General features: G+C 39.0%; 2 protein-coding genes across 10 annotated transcripts in view; one reads left to right on the top strand and one right to left on the bottom strand.

Moving 5' to 3' along the window:
• KDM1B (lysine demethylase 1B) overlaps positions 1-5,883 on the top strand; it is a 68,102-nt gene extending 62,219 nt beyond the window's left edge. The window contains exons 23-25 of one of the 4 annotated variants that reach the window (XR_006202425.1): positions 2,524-2,710; positions 2,806-3,033; positions 5,809-5,883. The gene's annotated coding sequence lies outside the window, so the exon portion shown is untranslated. The other 3 variants (XR_006202424.1, XM_042937804.1, XM_042937803.1) reach the window with 3 other exon arrangements.
• DEK (DEK proto-oncogene) overlaps positions 492-17,675 on the bottom strand; it is a 30,654-nt gene continuing 13,470 nt past the window's right edge. For 3 of the 6 annotated variants that reach the window (XM_042937806.1, XM_042937807.1, XM_042937810.1), the window contains 5 exons: positions 15,497-15,541; positions 6,681-6,816; positions 6,281-6,429; positions 2,391-2,459; positions 492-1,947 (listed from right to left, as the gene is read on the bottom strand). In XM_042937806.1, the coding sequence (XP_042793740.1) occupies positions 1,936-1,947; positions 2,391-2,459; positions 6,281-6,429; positions 6,681-6,816; positions 15,497-15,541 (411 nt within the window). In that variant the 3' untranslated portion in view covers positions 492-1,935. Of the gene's footprint in view, positions 1,948-2,390; positions 2,460-4,174; positions 4,358-6,280; positions 6,430-6,680; positions 6,817-14,694; positions 14,791-15,496; positions 15,542-17,675 lie in introns of those variants that run through there. The other 3 variants (XR_006202426.1, XM_042937809.1, XM_042937811.1) reach the window with 3 other exon arrangements.

Below are 17,675 nucleotides of genomic sequence, written 5' to 3'. Positions count from 1 at the left end.
CGTCTCCTCTCCTGCAAGCCGCCTTCAGACTTGTTTAGCTCCTGGGTCTTACACCCTTTCAAGTAAATGGTCATAAAATAAACAGTTGTGAACCGTAATCCCTTAGTTTTGTGAGGTCGCTTTCAAGTTTTCCTTCAGGATTTCTTCAGAGTTTGTGTTCAGCAATCACTGAACGACTCCAAATTAAATGGGTCATGGGGCTAAATCCATTAAAATCCCCGTCCAGGGGCGCCTGGGTGGCTCAGTCGCTTAAGAGTCTGACTCTTGGTTTCGGCTCAGGTCATGATCTCTCTCGTGGGTTCGTGAGTTTGAGCCCCGCGTCAGGCTCTGCGCTGACAGTGCAGAACCTGCCTGGGATTCTCTCTCTCCCTGCCCTGCCACTATGTGCTTTTTCTCTCTCAAAATCAACAACAAAAATCCCTGTTCTGAAATCCTCAGCTAGGGGGGAAATGCTACAGAAAGGGAAGACATTAATACAAGAGACAAGAGCATGGATTTATTAGTTTTATTGACAAGGTTTATAGGAACAAATTAAATATTTAAAATCAACGGCCAATTTTTAGGTCTCATTTAGTTGTTTCTTCATTTGTATTTATCAAGAAATACGTCAGACCTGTGAAAGTACCTGCTAACGGCCAACATTTATCATTTTTATGTATTTCATGTGCTCCGTTTAAACACACAACTGGTTTATCAAAGGCCTAATTCTCTCATAAGCAGTTATGTTTTTAAAATTCAGAAATTATTCAATAAACTGATTACGACAATGTAAAAGATGAAACAATCTAGTTCAGGAGTGGTCTGTGTGTTGATCCCCCAGAATCCTGATTGGCCAAAGTTTAAAGCCTAAAAGTCCTGATCCCACGAATACATTAAACTTCTTTAATGTTAAAAATAAGTCTTTTTATCACTTTTGAGAAATACTTTGTCGGAGATACCCACCATTGCCTACACGTTATCTTCTAGCATTATACTTGGTACATTTACCATAATTATAAAGGTGGCCAGGTTTCCTGTAAATATCCGCATTTTACATGGGCAAAAGCAGTTAATAAAAATCAGTTCATTTATTAGAAGCCAAATGTGCTTGTACTTAATCCCCTCCCCCCAATTTTGAAGTTCTGATGTGTCGATCTGGTCTACCCTAACATAAAATGTTATCTACAGACACTTGCAGAGTTAACACTAAAACTACGAATTGACACTTCTGAGGCAAAGCGGAGAACGACCTGTTCCTTCAGTGTTTTCTCCACTGAATTCTGATTTCGCTGCTCCGTCACATACCATCTGGCCGAACACTGACATTTCATAGTTTATAACTGTAAAGATACCTACCTATAGGAGTTTAAAAATTGATCTGCACAAAAGAAATAAAAAAACTTTATATACAACAAAGTTGTTTTTAAAAATACAAAAATAACATCTGTCACTTTTGTCATGCTGACGATTTGACATATATACACATGCAGCAGAAATTTTCCAATTTAATCATCTGGATAGCTGAAGCCTGTATATTTTTAATATGATGAACACACTGCCACTGTCAGATGTGTATTCAAAATATTTCATCTACTAAATACTGCCATAGTCTCTGCATGTATAAATGTCAATAATAGTTTCTTCTACTTCGTTAAAAGTATGTCTGAAACAAGCGAATACTAAGCACGCTAAAACTACGATCTCATATAAAGAAATCCAAAATGTACAAAATACAGCTATAAAAGCAAGGAACAATTACTGCCATGCAAAATTTTAAACTAAAAACTGCATAGAAATGCAATTTAAAACAACAAACTCAAATTTACTTAAAAAGATCAGCGACAGGTTCTACTAACACAACGCTTGCAAGGGGTAGAAAAGGAAATACATTCTCTTTGCTGGTATAACGGTATAAATCAGATCCTGACGTCCACGGGACAAGTTATCTCCTCTGCCTCAAGAAATCAGCTGCAACGAGAGAGAAACGTCATTTTCCTCTACCTAAAATATTAAGAACACAAAAATCATACCCCACCCTCCCTTTAAAACTTCTGTTTTACTACTGTGACCTTGGGAAATCTGTTGGGACCGATATAAAAATACAGCTACTGCTGATCTTCTGACTTCGGTGGAAAGGAATTACGCTCCAGTAGTTGGGTGAGCACCTGTGTTGAGCCTGGCCGCCCATGTATGCCGTGAGCTGGAGGTCAAGTTTTGTCACTAAGATTCAGACTTTATTTTTTTAAACTCTCTAATGAGAATGAAAAATACTTTGCCCATCTGTTTTGAGAAAATCTGAGGGTCAAATGTGATACAGTGACATGAACATTTTGAAAAATACACAGTATTTGATATATAATTTGTCTTATACATTCAAAATGACCAAAATCAGAAAAGGTGGATGTATTTACCTCTTTAACAGTTGTTTTTATGAAATCTTTTCTTTCAGTTAAATCATAAGCAGGATAATTTTCATATACCTATAGTGAAAATTAAAAGTAGATTTAAAAATACAGTAGTAACACAGTTTACCTTTGGATACAGAAGAAATGTAGGCCGCGTACAAATAGCGGCACGTCTGTTCTAAGAATTCTGGTTCACCATATGCAACTACTGCAAACGAGCAGAAACTAAACTAGGATGCAGCCATTCTCAGTGTCCTCTCTACTACTGGGAGTATCAGCTGAATTAACACACACAGGCGAGGAAAACACCTACACAGAGATGGTAGGTAAGTGGACTGAATTCATTATACCGGCAGGCTGTCGGCCAGATGTTCCGTGGAGGTAGCCTTACGTTCTTCCTTCCGTCATCCAACACTGACAGTTCCTCGACCTGAACTCGAATGAACTTCAGCCTCCGCTGCACTGCTCCACCCCGTCCCCTAAGTTAAATCACTGAGATCCAGGTGGTCTCAGGGGTCCTCTACCCCTACAGCTTGACTCTCTAAACGGCCCCTCTCTTTGGTCAACTTGCCACCTGCTTGACTTCACAATCACTCCCCGGCCTGACTCCACACAAGCCTGCCTGCTCCGCTCCTAAGGACTAGTTAAGGTAAGCAAACTTTTTCAGTTAAGGGCCAGACAGTAAGTGGTTTCAGCTTTTCCAGGAACACAGTTTGTCACAACTACTCAACTGTGCCACTGTAGCATGAAAGCTGCCGCAGACAACACTTGAATGAATGCATGTGGCTGTTGTCACATTAAACTATTTACAAAACCGGATGGTAAGAGGGATTTGGCCCACAGGCTGCGGTCTGCCAAGTCCTGCAAACAGAGTCGATCATTTACATCACTCCTGTCATTCACCCCTTGTTAGTTCCCTGCAAAACTCCGTCCCTGAACTGGTCTAACTACCACTTTTTCTATGATTGGAAAGACTGCTGTGGGAACACAGAACTTTTAAAAGACCGGTCCCATGCCAAGTTCATGGTATCCGATGTCCGAACCTTCCCGGGGTTAACCCGACTCTCTCTCAGCAGGTCCTCCTGTGCTATCAATGGCATTTTCATCCCTTCCTCCCTCTTGCTCTTGGCCAAGAATTCCTTCAATGTTGACCTATCTTCCCCTCCAGTTTACTGTATGTGGATCCATCAATATCCCCCATTTCCGTTACCTCTGCAGGGACCCTTTCTGGAACTCTCCTGTACATCAGCTTCTCCTCCTTCCCCAGCACTAGTCCCTCAGCCTAACATAAGCATGTGCTTTCTCTCCCTGACCTTAAGTATTTTATCAACTTGTATCCTCACCCCCCATTTAACTACGATTTCCCTTCTACAGCAAGATGTTTAAAACAGCTTTATTCACTTTCCTCACTATTAATTCTTGATCCAAGGGTAATTAATCCCTGCATTTATCATCCGTGGAACTGCTCTTATTACGTGAACAATCATCTTCTAATTGCGGAGTCCAAAAAACCACACAAGTCTTTCTCACTGGACCTCTCCCTGTTAAATAATCCCCTTAAAAAATTATGTAAGTGTATTCACGAAAATCAAACGCATAGGACTCCTCCCCCTTTACTCTTCCCTCGTCTCTCCCCTCAGAGGAAACCAGTTATCAGTTTGCTGTGCATTCTTCCAGACCTTTAAAAATGAGTTTCTACACAAACTCATAGATACATCAATGGCAATATGGTTTTCCCGTATTTACTTAGATAGGATAATATTCTAGGTTTTTCAAAAAGTTGACAATACCTGGAACGTTTTTCCGTGTTCTTTTGAACTGCTACATAGCATTCCAAAAATACAGACGTACCATGTTAAACATTTCCCTATCGATGGCCATTTAGGTTGTTTCTGATTTTTCAATATTACAGACATGCTGAACATTACTGTAATCATTTTGTGCAGATGTGACTATGTCTTTAGCATAGAGACCTAGAAATGGAATTTGCTAGGTTAAAGGGCATTTGCAATTTAAATTTTAAGCTACTACTTAATTGTTCTCCAAAGCTGTTACAACTTCATGCATGAGTATGTCTCCCTATACCTTTGCCAAGCATGAAGACTCGCTTAATCTTTATAAAGATTCTGTCAAGCTAAGAAGCACAAATATTTCCTTTCAATTTCTATCTTCCTCATTAGTAGGGAAAGTGTGTCTTCATGTTTATAGGGCATTTTATGTTATTCCCCCTGTGAGCTGCTTTCCATAACCATTGCCCATTGTCTCAGGTAAGGTCATGACCTTTTCTTAGCTGGCACTACCCCCTCCTGACCATTCTGGAAACTGTCTCGTCTCTTCGCTTTGACAGCACCCCTCTCTCTACGATTTTTTGTATTTTGTAGAAATTACTTCTCAACTCAGAGTCTCCAGGACTCTCTGTCCTTTGCTTTTCTCACCCTTTTTCTTCTTCCCTGGGCCACCTTATCTAGACTTTTGGTTTTAACTCCCAGCAGTAGCCCAGTTTGGCTCTCTCTCCAAACCTGGGAGAATTACAATGATCACAGTTTCTCCCCCTGGGATGTTCTAAGCACCTCATCTCACGATGTCTAGAACGAAACTCCTCTTTTCCTCAGAGGGTACCCTCTGTTGTTTTCCATCGGAAGGTTAATGCTACCGCGCCCGAACACCCACACTGAGCAACCTCTGACCAAGCTCTCCCGGCTCGCCTTGGATTACGGCCACCCTATAACTTAGATTATGACAAACTTGGCTTTCTTGCCTCGCATCCCATTCTTCATCCTGTCTTCTCAGTGTGTCCATGAGGGCTCTTGAAAATTGGACTGCGTATGCCCCTATCAATCAGCTCCCAATATCCTACCCAGCTTCCCAATTCTCCCATCAGTTTCAGGGAAAAAACTAAACTCTGCAACAAGGCATATACGAGATCTGCAAAAGTTCTCCTTTTCTTACCTAACATCTATGAAGACTACCTTCCAACTCTAGTCTTCACCCAAATGAAATTACTATTCCTCGCAGTCACTGTCCCATCTGACAGGCATGTGTCAGTACCGCTCCCCTGTATGGAACAGCTGAGGCTCCAGGACGTCTTCCCTCCTCCCAGGCTCCTTCCCTGGTGGTGCGGTGCCCTCCACACTTCCAGCCCAACCCCCACCGACTGTCCCCAACTCACTACAATAGCCATCTCCTCCCATCTCACTGATCAGTAAGCCCCCAACAGCCAAGTTAACAGATCCCCAGCTCTACCCCCAAATCTATCCCGGTGTCTGGTACACAGGAGAGGCTCAGTGAATGCTGAATGAATAAACAAAACAATAATCAAGGTCTTAACAAAAGTACAGACTATGTCACCTTAGGTACATTTGAAATTTTAATTTGGTTTTACCATCAGAAACCAGATTGTAAAATCTCCCAATTTTGATTTCAGGTATAGAATCTCTAAGGAATCCTCTTCAAGACTAGGCCATTTTATTTTCTGAGTATCAGGAAAACTTTACAGAAGTCTGAACTAAGTACCTGATACAGCATCTTAGTACAACAGTAATGCTGAAAATACGGTGGTCCGTGAGATTCTGCTTTTTACAACTAACGCAATCTAAGGATCCATCAATAAAAAGTGTCCCGATCAGGAAGAGAGTGTTCTCCCTCAAGTCTGGAATCTATCGCCTTCACTGTATTCACTGGATACATCCCACTGTTGTTTACGAAGCAGGTCCAACAGGGCAGAGACTGACTCATTTAAAGCAGTATCCCAGCACCCGCAGGAATGCCGGGCACAGAACAGTTCCACAGACATTTGTTCGCTAACGAATGCACATACAAATCTCGCACTGAACTGAGGGAAGAGTGAAAGAATTTTTCAAATAAAAGCAAAATGATCCAAGTATTTGTCCAATTACCTCCTTGCAAATCTGCTTCATTGTGACCTCCTCCAAGTTGGCACTGGCCAGTAATTTCTTCACTGTTTCCTTTAACTCTTCATCTGTAGGAGGTTTCTTCAATTTTTTAATTAAAGGTTCATCATCTGAACTGTCCTCAGATTCACTTTCTGAAAGACAAGCATTCATTAGATTTTCAAAGGAGTATTACGTAAAATTATAAATCACTACTCAATAAATTACTTATAAAACATGCATTGAAATTTCTGTCAATTCTGAAAAACTGTAACCATAAAAAACTGGTATACCACTTTCTCCAATTTTCTTTGCAGTTTATCTAATTTCCAAACACACTTCAAAACGCTTATATCATATGAATTAGATCTTTAGAGCTGTTGAAAAGGTGTCATTTCTAACCTACCTTTTTTGGAACTGTTTTGATTCTTCTTGGTGGTGCTGCTATCTGCCTTCTTAACATTAGCGCTTTTTACAGTTTTCTTACTTTTGGAAGTGGCTTTCTGTTTAGGTTTTTCTCTTTTAGAGGTCTTTTTTGGTGGCTGTTGGAAAGGAAAGCAAAGAACATATATTGATGCCATCTCTCTAAATCCTCTGTACCCAGCAAAATTAGAGAAAATTAATGTACTCAGCATCTCCAATGAAAAGTTATTAATTATCAATTTTTTAGATAACCAATACACTCAACAAACTTCACTGTATCCCAACATGAAACCAGTCATGAGAAGATTCAAACACCAAATATAAGATGCCCTGATTTATCACACAGTATAGATAGGAAACTTTATATGCATTGCCTTAATCTTAAAAAACAAAACAAAAAACCTTTAGAATATAAATGTTATTATTTTATTGTCTCTCCCAGCTAGAATGGAAGTTCCATGAGGACAGAACTTTTTTTTTGACACTCTTAAGTGCACTGTTAATATCCCTAACCCCTAAATATCACTGTGCACAGTTGTTGCTCAGTTAACTATTTCATGAATATATGAGGAAACTAAGGCTCAAGAGGTATTCTGTTCACAGCCACATAACAAAATAGTGAGATTCAAATAGATCTAACTCCAGAACCTGTTTTCTTATACACTAACTCACAGCTGATAAAACAAAAGCAAAGTATATACACATGGATAGATTAAAATGACACAATTATAATTTATACTTTGTCTCAAACAGGGTCTTTGAAATTAGGGAACATTAAGTCATTTAATTAACTTTCCCAAAGTAAAAGCAACTTATATAAAGCAAATGCCTCAAGATAACCTAAAATCTCATCTTTACATACCCAAAATACCGCAAATCACTTTTGACAGAATGTCTCTCCAAATGTTTTACAATTTGATTATCATAATTCCTTTTTAAAAAAACGATAAAGTGTATAGACCAATCTAAGATTAAAGTGGGCTCAAGCTATTTCTAAGTGCAGTTTGGATTTGAGTATTTGTCTTTCCTCTTGCCACACTGCCATTACTACATATTCATATCGGCCCACCATCATTATCGCCCTGTCCCACCTCAATAACATACTGTTGGCTGGAGCTGGGAGCTGGCCAATCTGTCTGGTTTAAGTACCACTTAAAAAATGCATCTGAGGGGCGCCTGGGTGGCTCAGTCGGTTAGGCGGCCGACTTCGGCTCAGGTCATGATCTCACGGTCCGTGAGTTTGAGCCCCGCGTCAGGCTCTGTGCTGACAGCTCAGAGCCTGGAGCCTGTTTCGGATTCTGTGTCTCCCTCTCTCTGACCCTCCCCCGTTCATGCTCTGTCTCTCTCTGTCTCAAAAATAAATAAACATTAAAAAAAATTAAAAAAAAAAAATGCATCTGAGAGGTGACAAGGGGCTAAAATGCCTTTTTTTTCCCCTCTTTTTCAAAGCTCATTATTTTGAGAGAGAACAAGTAGGGGAGGGACAGAGAGAGGGAGAAAGAAGTCCAAGAAGGCTCTGTGAGGTCAGCACAGAGCTTGACACGGGGTTCAATCTCATGAGCTGGGAGATCATGACCTGAGCCAAAATCAAAAGTCTGATGCTTAACTGACTGAATCACCTAGGCGCCCCTGCAATGCTTTATGTAAGTAAAGTATATAAGTTCTACCTATGGATGTTTGCTACTTAAGGCCATTTTTGCTTACTTCCTAATTCTTCGAGGAATTAAGAATTAGTGGAGGTTGCTGGAAAGGTATCACTAGGTCATCAATTCTCTAACTTAAACTAAGTTTTATTCAGCGTCTACCCAATTCATAAGAACCACACTAGGCTCTGAAAGGGAATACTAAAACTTTGTAAGATCTGGTGATACACTTAATACACAGAATAAAAGAATCATCACTGTGATGTATCACTCTTTAGTCAAAATTTAATAAAATCTGGATCTGTAGATGATTAAAAGATTTTATAAGAAAGTTATTACAGAAAGGGTTGAGGAAAATGAGCAAGGGATAACCATGTTAGAAGCATTATTACTTCATCCTCATCCAAATCAGATAATTAGAAGCAGGTACTTAAAATACTTCCAGAGCCTTTTCAGGCCAGGATTTACAGCTATCATTACAACTTCAAATACTTTTAGATAATATGGCACCATTTTAAAACCTGCAACCTTGGAGTAGTGATAGTTTGAAAAGCATGAGAATTTAGAGTGATAAATAAAGGGTAATCAAGCCATCTCCACAAGATGTTACCACTGGACAAACATGATTAAAACAATGCTTCTTTCTATATTTAACATCATCATCTAGCAGGGATGGTGTCCACAGTTTTTTAAGTGGACAACTAGCCTATTAAGAGAAAAACTGCAAACATACTGTCACAAGCACTACAGAAACCTAACAGAGGAGAGAGTGTGGGCTCTGAGGGTGAGCATCCTGATTTCAAATTCTGGCCCCAATGTATCTTTGGGCCCTAGTTTCCTCATTTACAAAATAAGGGAAATATGATCATACTTCATGTCTTTGGGGGAGTAAATGTATTAATACATGTAGAACACTTTTAATGTACCAGGCTCACAGGAAATGGATAATAAATATTAGCTATTATTACTATTATGAGAGCTTCCTTTTGTAAAGAAATTCTTTCATTAAGTAAATGCAGTAACTTGGAAGTTTTAAAGTTTTCTTTAAAAGCAAGGTCAATACAAAGAATAGATAAATAGAACAAAAGCAGTAAGACAGTCTCAATGACACCCGTGTTAACTAACCATGATGCATCATGCTTATTTCATTGCATTCTGGTAGACATGACTGGACCCCACAAACATCCATCCCTGTAATAACAAACTATGTTATTTACAACGGATTTCACTTATCTTTGGTAACCAGTTACAAGTTTTTCTGTGGCAAACTGAAGGTAGGAATTCAGTAAAACATCTTCCTTAGACCAGTAAATGTTGACATGGGGAAACAGCGGAGACAGAGAAACTCACACGTGTATGTTAGCCTTGTAGATGTTAACAATCATTCACCTCAGCTGCTCTGGTAAGTTTTAGGTATGAATAGGAGGAAGTTAACTTTTAAAAATGGGGCATCTTAGGAGCACCTGGGTGGCTCAGTCAGTTAAGCATCCGACTTCGGCTCAGGTCATGATCTCACGGTCCGTGGGTTCGAGCCCTGCGTCGGGCTCTGTGCTGACAGCTCGGAGCCTGGAGCCTGTTTTGGATTCTGTGCCTCCCTCTCTCTCTGCCCCTCCCCCACTTGCACTCTGTCTGTCTCTGTCTCTCTCTCTCAAAAATAAATAAAATTAAAAAAAAATTTTTTTTTTTTTAAATGGGGTATCTCAGAGGACCTGGGTACGGGGACACAATGGACGATTTTTGGCAGGTAAGGTTAACTGTGGATAACCTGGTATTTTGGAGGTAAAGGAAAGAGGCCCTGGGTGAGCTGAGAGGAGAGGAGAGTGAGAGCGTGCCCATTTACACCTTACAGGAAGCTTCAAGTCCTCATTACTTTCACCCCCTCCTCTCTATAGGAAACTCTCACCTATGAGTCTAAATCCAGCTTAACAGTCCCCTCTGAATCTCTCCCTGCACCACCACCAATTGATTCATCTGTGGTCCCACACTACTTGGCCTATAGTTTATGTATCCCTACTTCATGTGAAGCAGTACACAGGTTTCAGAGCCAAACTTCCTGGTTCAAATCTGGACTCCACTACTGACCAATTTTGTATTCTCAAACAAATCACTTACCTTCCTTCCCTGTGCCTGTTTCCTCATCTGTAAAATGGAGGTAGTAATACCAGACTTTGCTGAATTTACCACTTTTTTTTCATGTTTTCTCATCTCCGATATTGGGGTGCATTTTGTAATTTACATTAAAATGATGCCTTATAGGCATCGGAGATTTGATGAACTGTGGCTATACCTGTAGAATTGTTCTAAAGATCAAGTAAGTAAACAAATATAAGGTAGCAGAGAAAACATTTAATATACAGATTTATTAACCTAGTTACTTACAGTCTTTTCCCACCACATCACAAGTTTCTTAAAGTTGTATTTGACAATTTCCATGAGAAAAGACACCTGGCTACCTTAAAAATGTTTGGTGCAGGGGCGCACAGTCATTTAAGCATCCGACTCTTAATTTTGGCTCAGGTCACTATCTCATGGTTCACGGGATCAAGCCCCACATGGAGCTCTGTGCTGACAGCACAGAGCCTGTTTGGGATTTTTTCTCCCTCTCTCAAAATAAATAAATAAACTTAAAAAAAAGTTTGACATAAAGCAGCCATTTAAGTATTTGTCACATTCATCTCTGTATTGTTTACAGGATCTAGTTTACTACTTCTACTCTGAACCCAGGATGTGGTTAAAACATAATTAAAAGGAAAAAGAAAAAGAAAAATTTGTATGGTACTGCTCCACATACACGGTCTTATATGAGCTTAAAAAAAAAAGCAAAAAAAAAATTCAAATACAAAACAGTTTATTTTATTACAAATGAGGAAAATGTATCTGAGTAATTAAGAGAGCCAGTGCCTCATAACTAGTTAAGGAGCAAGAGGCACATTAAGCCCAGTGTGCCTCCTACTAGATTACTTGCTTACAGAAACGAGTAATGTACCTATGCATCTAAGCCAGAGTTGATATGACAAAAATAAGCCGGCGAGATCATAACCTATTTATACTGTTAAATTTAACTTTTTCCATTACATACAAATGTTACCAATGAGAACAAAGAGTAAGAAATGTTGGCAGAAAATGCAAAATGACAACAAAGGCTCACCGAATCTGTACTAGGGCTTTCTCTGGCCTTTACCCTCCAAACTTAGTGGGGACTCCAGGATCATTTCTTTAGATTGTTTCAAAGCTAAGATGGGTCTGGGGATAATCCGATGTTGTGCAAATAGTTTCTACCAAATCTTTCTTTAACTCTGCCAACCTCCCTTGTTCATCCTTTAAAGGGTCAGATCAAATTGTTACCTCCTGTGAAGCTTTCCTGTCTGGATCTTTGCTCCCCACATGTCCCTACAAAGAGGTAAATGCTCTTTTAAAATCTTCTGAGCTTCCACATGATCTTGTCCGTCTCTCTTTCCTGGCTCTTAAGTTATACTCTATGGACTTTTTTCCTCCTCATCTTTGACCTCTCCCTTTCTACCAGCTGATGAACAGAGACCCTGTCTTATTTTGTTTCTTGATCTCCAGCGCGGGGCTTAGGACTGGCACTTAGTAGGTGCTACACAATTTACTTGGAAGATTAAGATGGGAAAAGGTCTCTGGAAATTAGGTAACTGTTAAAGATCTATTCCAGCCCTGAGACTGTTTCACTAGCATTGCTATGCCTGCCACACGCTTGCTACTAATAGCAGTTAGCCAAACTTCTTGATTTTTTTTAATATAACGGTCTTCTGGCACTATTTACGTATACAGGTTGTATATTAAAGAGAGGAAAAGAGACCAATAGATAAACCCATCAAGGGTGAGGCCTATGCACTTATGTTTTCTTAAAGCCTCTCAGCAGACTCACCTAGTGATGTTTCTTTTTTTTTTTTTTTAAATGCTTATTTTTGAGAGAGAAAGAGAGAGCTAGAACATGAGTAGAGGAGGGGCAGAGAGAAAGGGAGGGACACAAAATCTGAAGCAGGCTCCAGGCCATCAGCACAGAGCCTGATGTGGGACTCGAACTCACAAACTGCAAGATCTGACTTGAGCCAAAGTCGGGTACTTGACCAACTGAGCCACCCAGGCGCCCCTAGTTATAAATTTCTAAGATAAAAGATACATTTATAGTCTGAATGCACCAAGCTTTCTCTATAAAGTGCCAGAGAATAAGTAATTTAGGCTTTGCTGGCTAAATGTGCTTACTGTTCCAACTTTCATTTTTTGTTTTAACAAATTTTAAAAATGGAAAAAACCATCCTCAGTTTCTAGGCTGTACAAAACCAGGCCACAGGCTGGATCTGGTGTATAGGCCATACACAGTTTGCCATTCCTAGTCTAGATTACACATGAGTGGAGATATGTAGGGAAAAGGCAGGAACTACATAAATTAATCAAGAGGATAATTTCTCAAGTTCTATATTTATGTCAATAGTTTTTAGTTCAGTTTTTATAAGCAGAAGTGGATATATACTTATCTAAAGCTATTGCTTAAATTCAAATTTGAATCTAAATCAGTAGTTCTTTACAGACAACTCTGAAGACAGACGCATATAAACTAGCAGCCCTGGAAAGAGTAGTATGGACAATACATTAAAAAACCTTAAGAGTACTCCTGAAACGAACGTAATACTGTGTGTCAGGAGTACCTGAATACTAACAAAATACATAGGACATGTTTATTCTAACCCTGAGGTATACAAAAATGAGGATATATCATCCTCTCTCTTGGAGTCAAGACTCACGTAGATGCACGACATGAAGTACACGGCACACAGCTGACTCTCAGTAAGTTTCCTTATATTTGCCAATAAACATTTATTGAACAAGGGGTACCTCTCCTCAGGCAGATGTTCTGGAAGACAGAGGCCAGGTCTCTCTTTCTTCCCCCCTACTCAGCCAAACAAACACTTGGCAAAATTCCGGTAGAATAAGGCAATCATTTTGAATGAGCAAGAATGATTCATCAATTACTCATACGAAAACGCCCAAGCTCACAGGCTCTCCAGTCTGGCTTCTGTGTGCCCTGCTCTGGCTTCTGCTCTCATTGCTCTACTTCTGGACACACCACCCAACCACAAACAAGTGTGTATGTCACAGGTACCCTGGACTTTCTTGCTCCCCATCTTTGTTCACAACTTTCCTTTCTATTCCCAAAGGTCAATTTCAACAGGCATTTCTGCCATTTCTCTCCAAAGCTTTCCCTCGGCAATAGACAGGGACACTTTCTTTTGGAATCCTACATCATGTACCATTCAAATGGCATTTGGGTAGAAAATATTTTCTGGAACCTCAACAGCACTTAGTGCACTCCCAATTTATTAAATTGAGTAATATAAGTGATAACATGAGAAACCCTTACTTTGAAATCTCTCTTAAAATATTTTGAAAATAAGGGGCACCTGGGTGGCTCAGTCGGTTGAGTGTCCGACTTTGGCTCAGGTCACCATCTCACAGTTTATGAGTTCGAGTCCCGCACAGGGCTCTGTGCTGACAGCTCAGAGCCTGGAGCCTGCTTCAGACTCTATGTCCCCCTCTCTCTCCGCCCCACCCCTGCTTGGGCTCTGTCTCTGTCTTCCAAAAATGAATAAACAAAGTTTTTTTGAAAATTTTAGTAATTATAACAAAACACATTATATGTCATTACAAAGGAAAAATGTTGGAGGTACTCAGAGTTAACATTTAGTTATTTAATCAAATAGGAGCCAAAACTTGAATTTTTTATTCAAAATATATGGGAAAAAATTAGGTGGTTAAATTTTTAAAAAAATGAAGGCTAGGGGCGCCTGGGTGGCGCAGTCGGTTGAGCGTCCGACTTCAGCCAGGTCACGATCTCGCGGTCTGTGAGTTCGAGCCCCGCGTCGGGCTCTGGGCTGATGGCTCGGAGCCTGGAGCCTGTTTCCGATTCTGTGTCTCCCTCTCTCTCTGCCCCTCCCCCGTTCATGCTCTATCTCTCTCTGTCCCAAAAATAAATAAAAAATGTTGAAAAAAAAAAAAAAAACGAAGGCTAGTGTCCAAGTTGTCACGGGATTTATTAAGATTCTGGCTTGCTATTTTGAATCTGCTGTGAGTAGTTCAATCAGAGCCATCTAGCATTGTAGGAAGTTTCGATGTGCTAATGGGAAACATAAAAATTGACAGCTGCCATTAATTTCAGATAGTACCATTTACTGTAATCTAAATTTGTAAAAGATTAATAATATAAATTTTTAAAAATCTGAAGAGGATTTTCCATGATCTCTGGTAACCATGAAGGTATAGAATCAGAGGAATGACACAAGCACTTTTTGAAGGAAGGCAAAAAAAAAAAAAATCTTGGGAGAAAAGGCTTACCTATCTTTTATAGGCAGCAGGGCTCTTGAAGGAGGGTCTCCAAAAAAGACGCCTGTCACAGAGCCAGAATCCTGTCCTCACAGCAGAAAGGTTGTACTGGGTGAACAGATGAACAAAATAAAAATTAGCTTAAAATACACTATTCTTTTAACAACTTGGCTGAGAAAACTCAAGAGTGCCAAGAGTAAAGAATGTGCAAGCCTTAATATAGTTCACAAAAGATTATGAAAGCAAGTTCAAGATTTTATCATGATGATTATTAACTTTGCCTTCCAATGAAAGATTTCAATAGTTTATATGGTTTTGTAATTCCTCTGATCAAATTATTATGGGGGGGGGGGGAGTTCTTATTTTTTAGAACATAATTAAGGACGAACAAAACTTTTACATTCACCCTCCCACTACCACCAAATAATTCCCTGAATGGTACAAATATAGAAGTTTACCAAACACTAGAATTCAAAGTGTCTCTGATCTGGCTGACACTGCAGGATGCCTCCTTCCCCCACAGACTCAGGAAAGCTAACACGTGGATCTCACAGCTTCCCCTGCAGTTAGAGGTAGAGAAGTAACAAAGTTCTGGCCAAGGCAATGTACACGGAGATGTCTGATAAAAGGAATCCCTTCTGGGGCAAAAAACAACAAAGTGAAACATTACTGGAAGAAAGCTCTTTGCTCTTCTCTCTCTGCCACAGGGATTCAGTGCCTTAAGGTAAAAGCACCATCTTGTGATCATGAGGTTAAGTGCCCCTTATGAAGATGGTGGCTCAGGAAGAAAGAGGATACTCAAATTCTTGACAACCTTTCTTGAGCTGTTGTACTGGCCCCAAATTGCCCGTCTGTGGATCTGTCATGGAAGAAAAAGGAATTCCTGTTTTGGACATTACTAGTAAGGTTTTTAAGTGTTCACAACTGGAGACATTCCTGATACGTATGGGAAGGTTCAGATAAATTCTAAATACTAAGTAATAATTCAGTTTGTTGTATACATTTCTAGCAATAAGAAGGTGTTATAAAAACACTAATAAGCCAAAACTGAAGATGTACTACAATAAAACTTTACAAAATCAAGTATGCTTTTAAGGGTCTAAGAGATCATGAGAACTGTTTTCTCCAATGGGAAGCACTGCTTCTTTTTCTGTACTCTCCAATAACTTCTCTGTGCCTAAGGTCTAACGCTTATGGTAAATGGCATACCTAAGCATGGCTTAAGCTCACTGGCTCATTTTAGCAATCTTCCCTGAAAGGAGCTAATCCAGTATGGGAGCCACATGATTTTCAGAGTCAGTTTATAGAAAATAACTAAACCTGTCATTTTTCTTATTCCCTCATTTTTAAGAAACTTCATCTACAAATTTTCTAATTCTAGAATTAAGCAACTCTCCTTCTACTGACCTAATTAAGCAAATTTCCAAGAACCAAAATGATAAAGAAGTTTAAAGTGGCTCTTTTATAAACGAATTACTACCCAAGTCACTCTTGGAAAGAAAGAGCAACTTATTTGAATTACTTCTCAAGAAAAGGAGGATTAAAAACTGCTGTGAACCAGGAACTACCTATCACAAAAATAGAGCTACAGGTAGGTACAGAGAACTTCCAACAAAATTTTTTAGCAATTATTGGCTAACAAGATTAAGTGTGACACGTTTTCCTATAGAAGACTTTTTAAAAAACCTGCCAATTCTGTTTCAACCATGTGGTTTTCAGTGACTTCAATCCTACAGTGAAGAAATAATAAATTTACTTTTAAATATCCTAGTCTTCCACACAGCTAACTATGAGTCACGAGCAGGTGACTAACACTCAACCTCACATAACTGGTCAATAGACAACTGTAACTTGAACTGGATTTCTGCTTGAGTAAGAGTTCTGACTTTAGCAATATGATCTAGATTATAAATAGTCCAAAGCCCTCAATTTACAGAGGAAACAAAAGATTAATCTACCCACATTCATAGTTACTTATTCCAAAAATCTAATGTTAATGGGGGAGAAATCTTTTATTTATAAAAGAAAAATCTGTCTCAAAAAATAAGAATAAGTAATATTAATTTAGTAATCTTCTATGAAAAGAATCTGCAAAATAATTCTATCTACAGGTAGTCCACAACTTTTCCAATCAACCTATCAATCTTCTTTATGACCTCTTAAAAAAAGAGGTCCTTTCATAATAATAATCAAAAATACTGCCACTTATGAAGTCCCTAACAAGGTTGCCACTTATCTCAGTCCTCGAAAAAATGAAAGAGTAAGGGAAAACACAGTTACCAGAGAAATACTGCTCCTGTTGCTAGTACTTACCTTTCAAAGGCAATCAGAGCCTTTCACAGGAACAGAATCAGTAATAAAGGTTTTGAGGAGTATAGTCCTAAATTTGAAATATCCTTTAGAGCAATGAATAATTGTATGGTTGTTGGAGGGAGACTTACCAGAAAATGAAAAAAATTTAAAAAAAAGCAATTCTCAGTCCAGATTCTATTGGATTGTATTTTATGAAGTTTGTTAGTTTTCTTTTTCTCCTACATGGCTTTTCACCATTTAACCTGGGTTTCTAGCACAAAATCCTTTTTTAATGACACTGTAGAAAGGCTTTGATTTAAAATTAGGACAAGTTCCACTTGTGATCATTATCCAGGAACCAATATGATTACAAATCAATCAGGGGTCATTTATATTCACAAGATTCAAAGAATTCTATTTGGAACAATGGGACAGTAACCTGGAAAACAAGTGAAAATGAGTATAAAATACCCTCACTTTTTAACCTACACCTTAGTCTTTAAATGGCAGGAAAATTAAATTTAGGAATATTACATATGACAAAAGTAATAGTAGCAGCTAATACTTACATACAGTACCTGTGCCAAGCACTGCTCTTAAGTGCTTTAAATAAAGTCATTTAATACAGCCCTTTAAGACTGGTACTGCCATAAACCCCATATTATAAATGAGAAGCTGAGGTACAGACTTTATAAGTAATC

This window comes from Panthera leo, chromosome B2, assembly GCF_018350215.1.
Source record: "Panthera leo isolate Ple1 chromosome B2, P.leo_Ple1_pat1.1, whole genome shotgun sequence".
Lineage (NCBI taxonomy): Eukaryota > Metazoa > Chordata > Mammalia > Carnivora > Felidae > Panthera > Panthera leo.
Note: the sequence above shows the minus strand (reverse complement) of the source record. Positions and strands in the feature narration are given on the sequence as shown.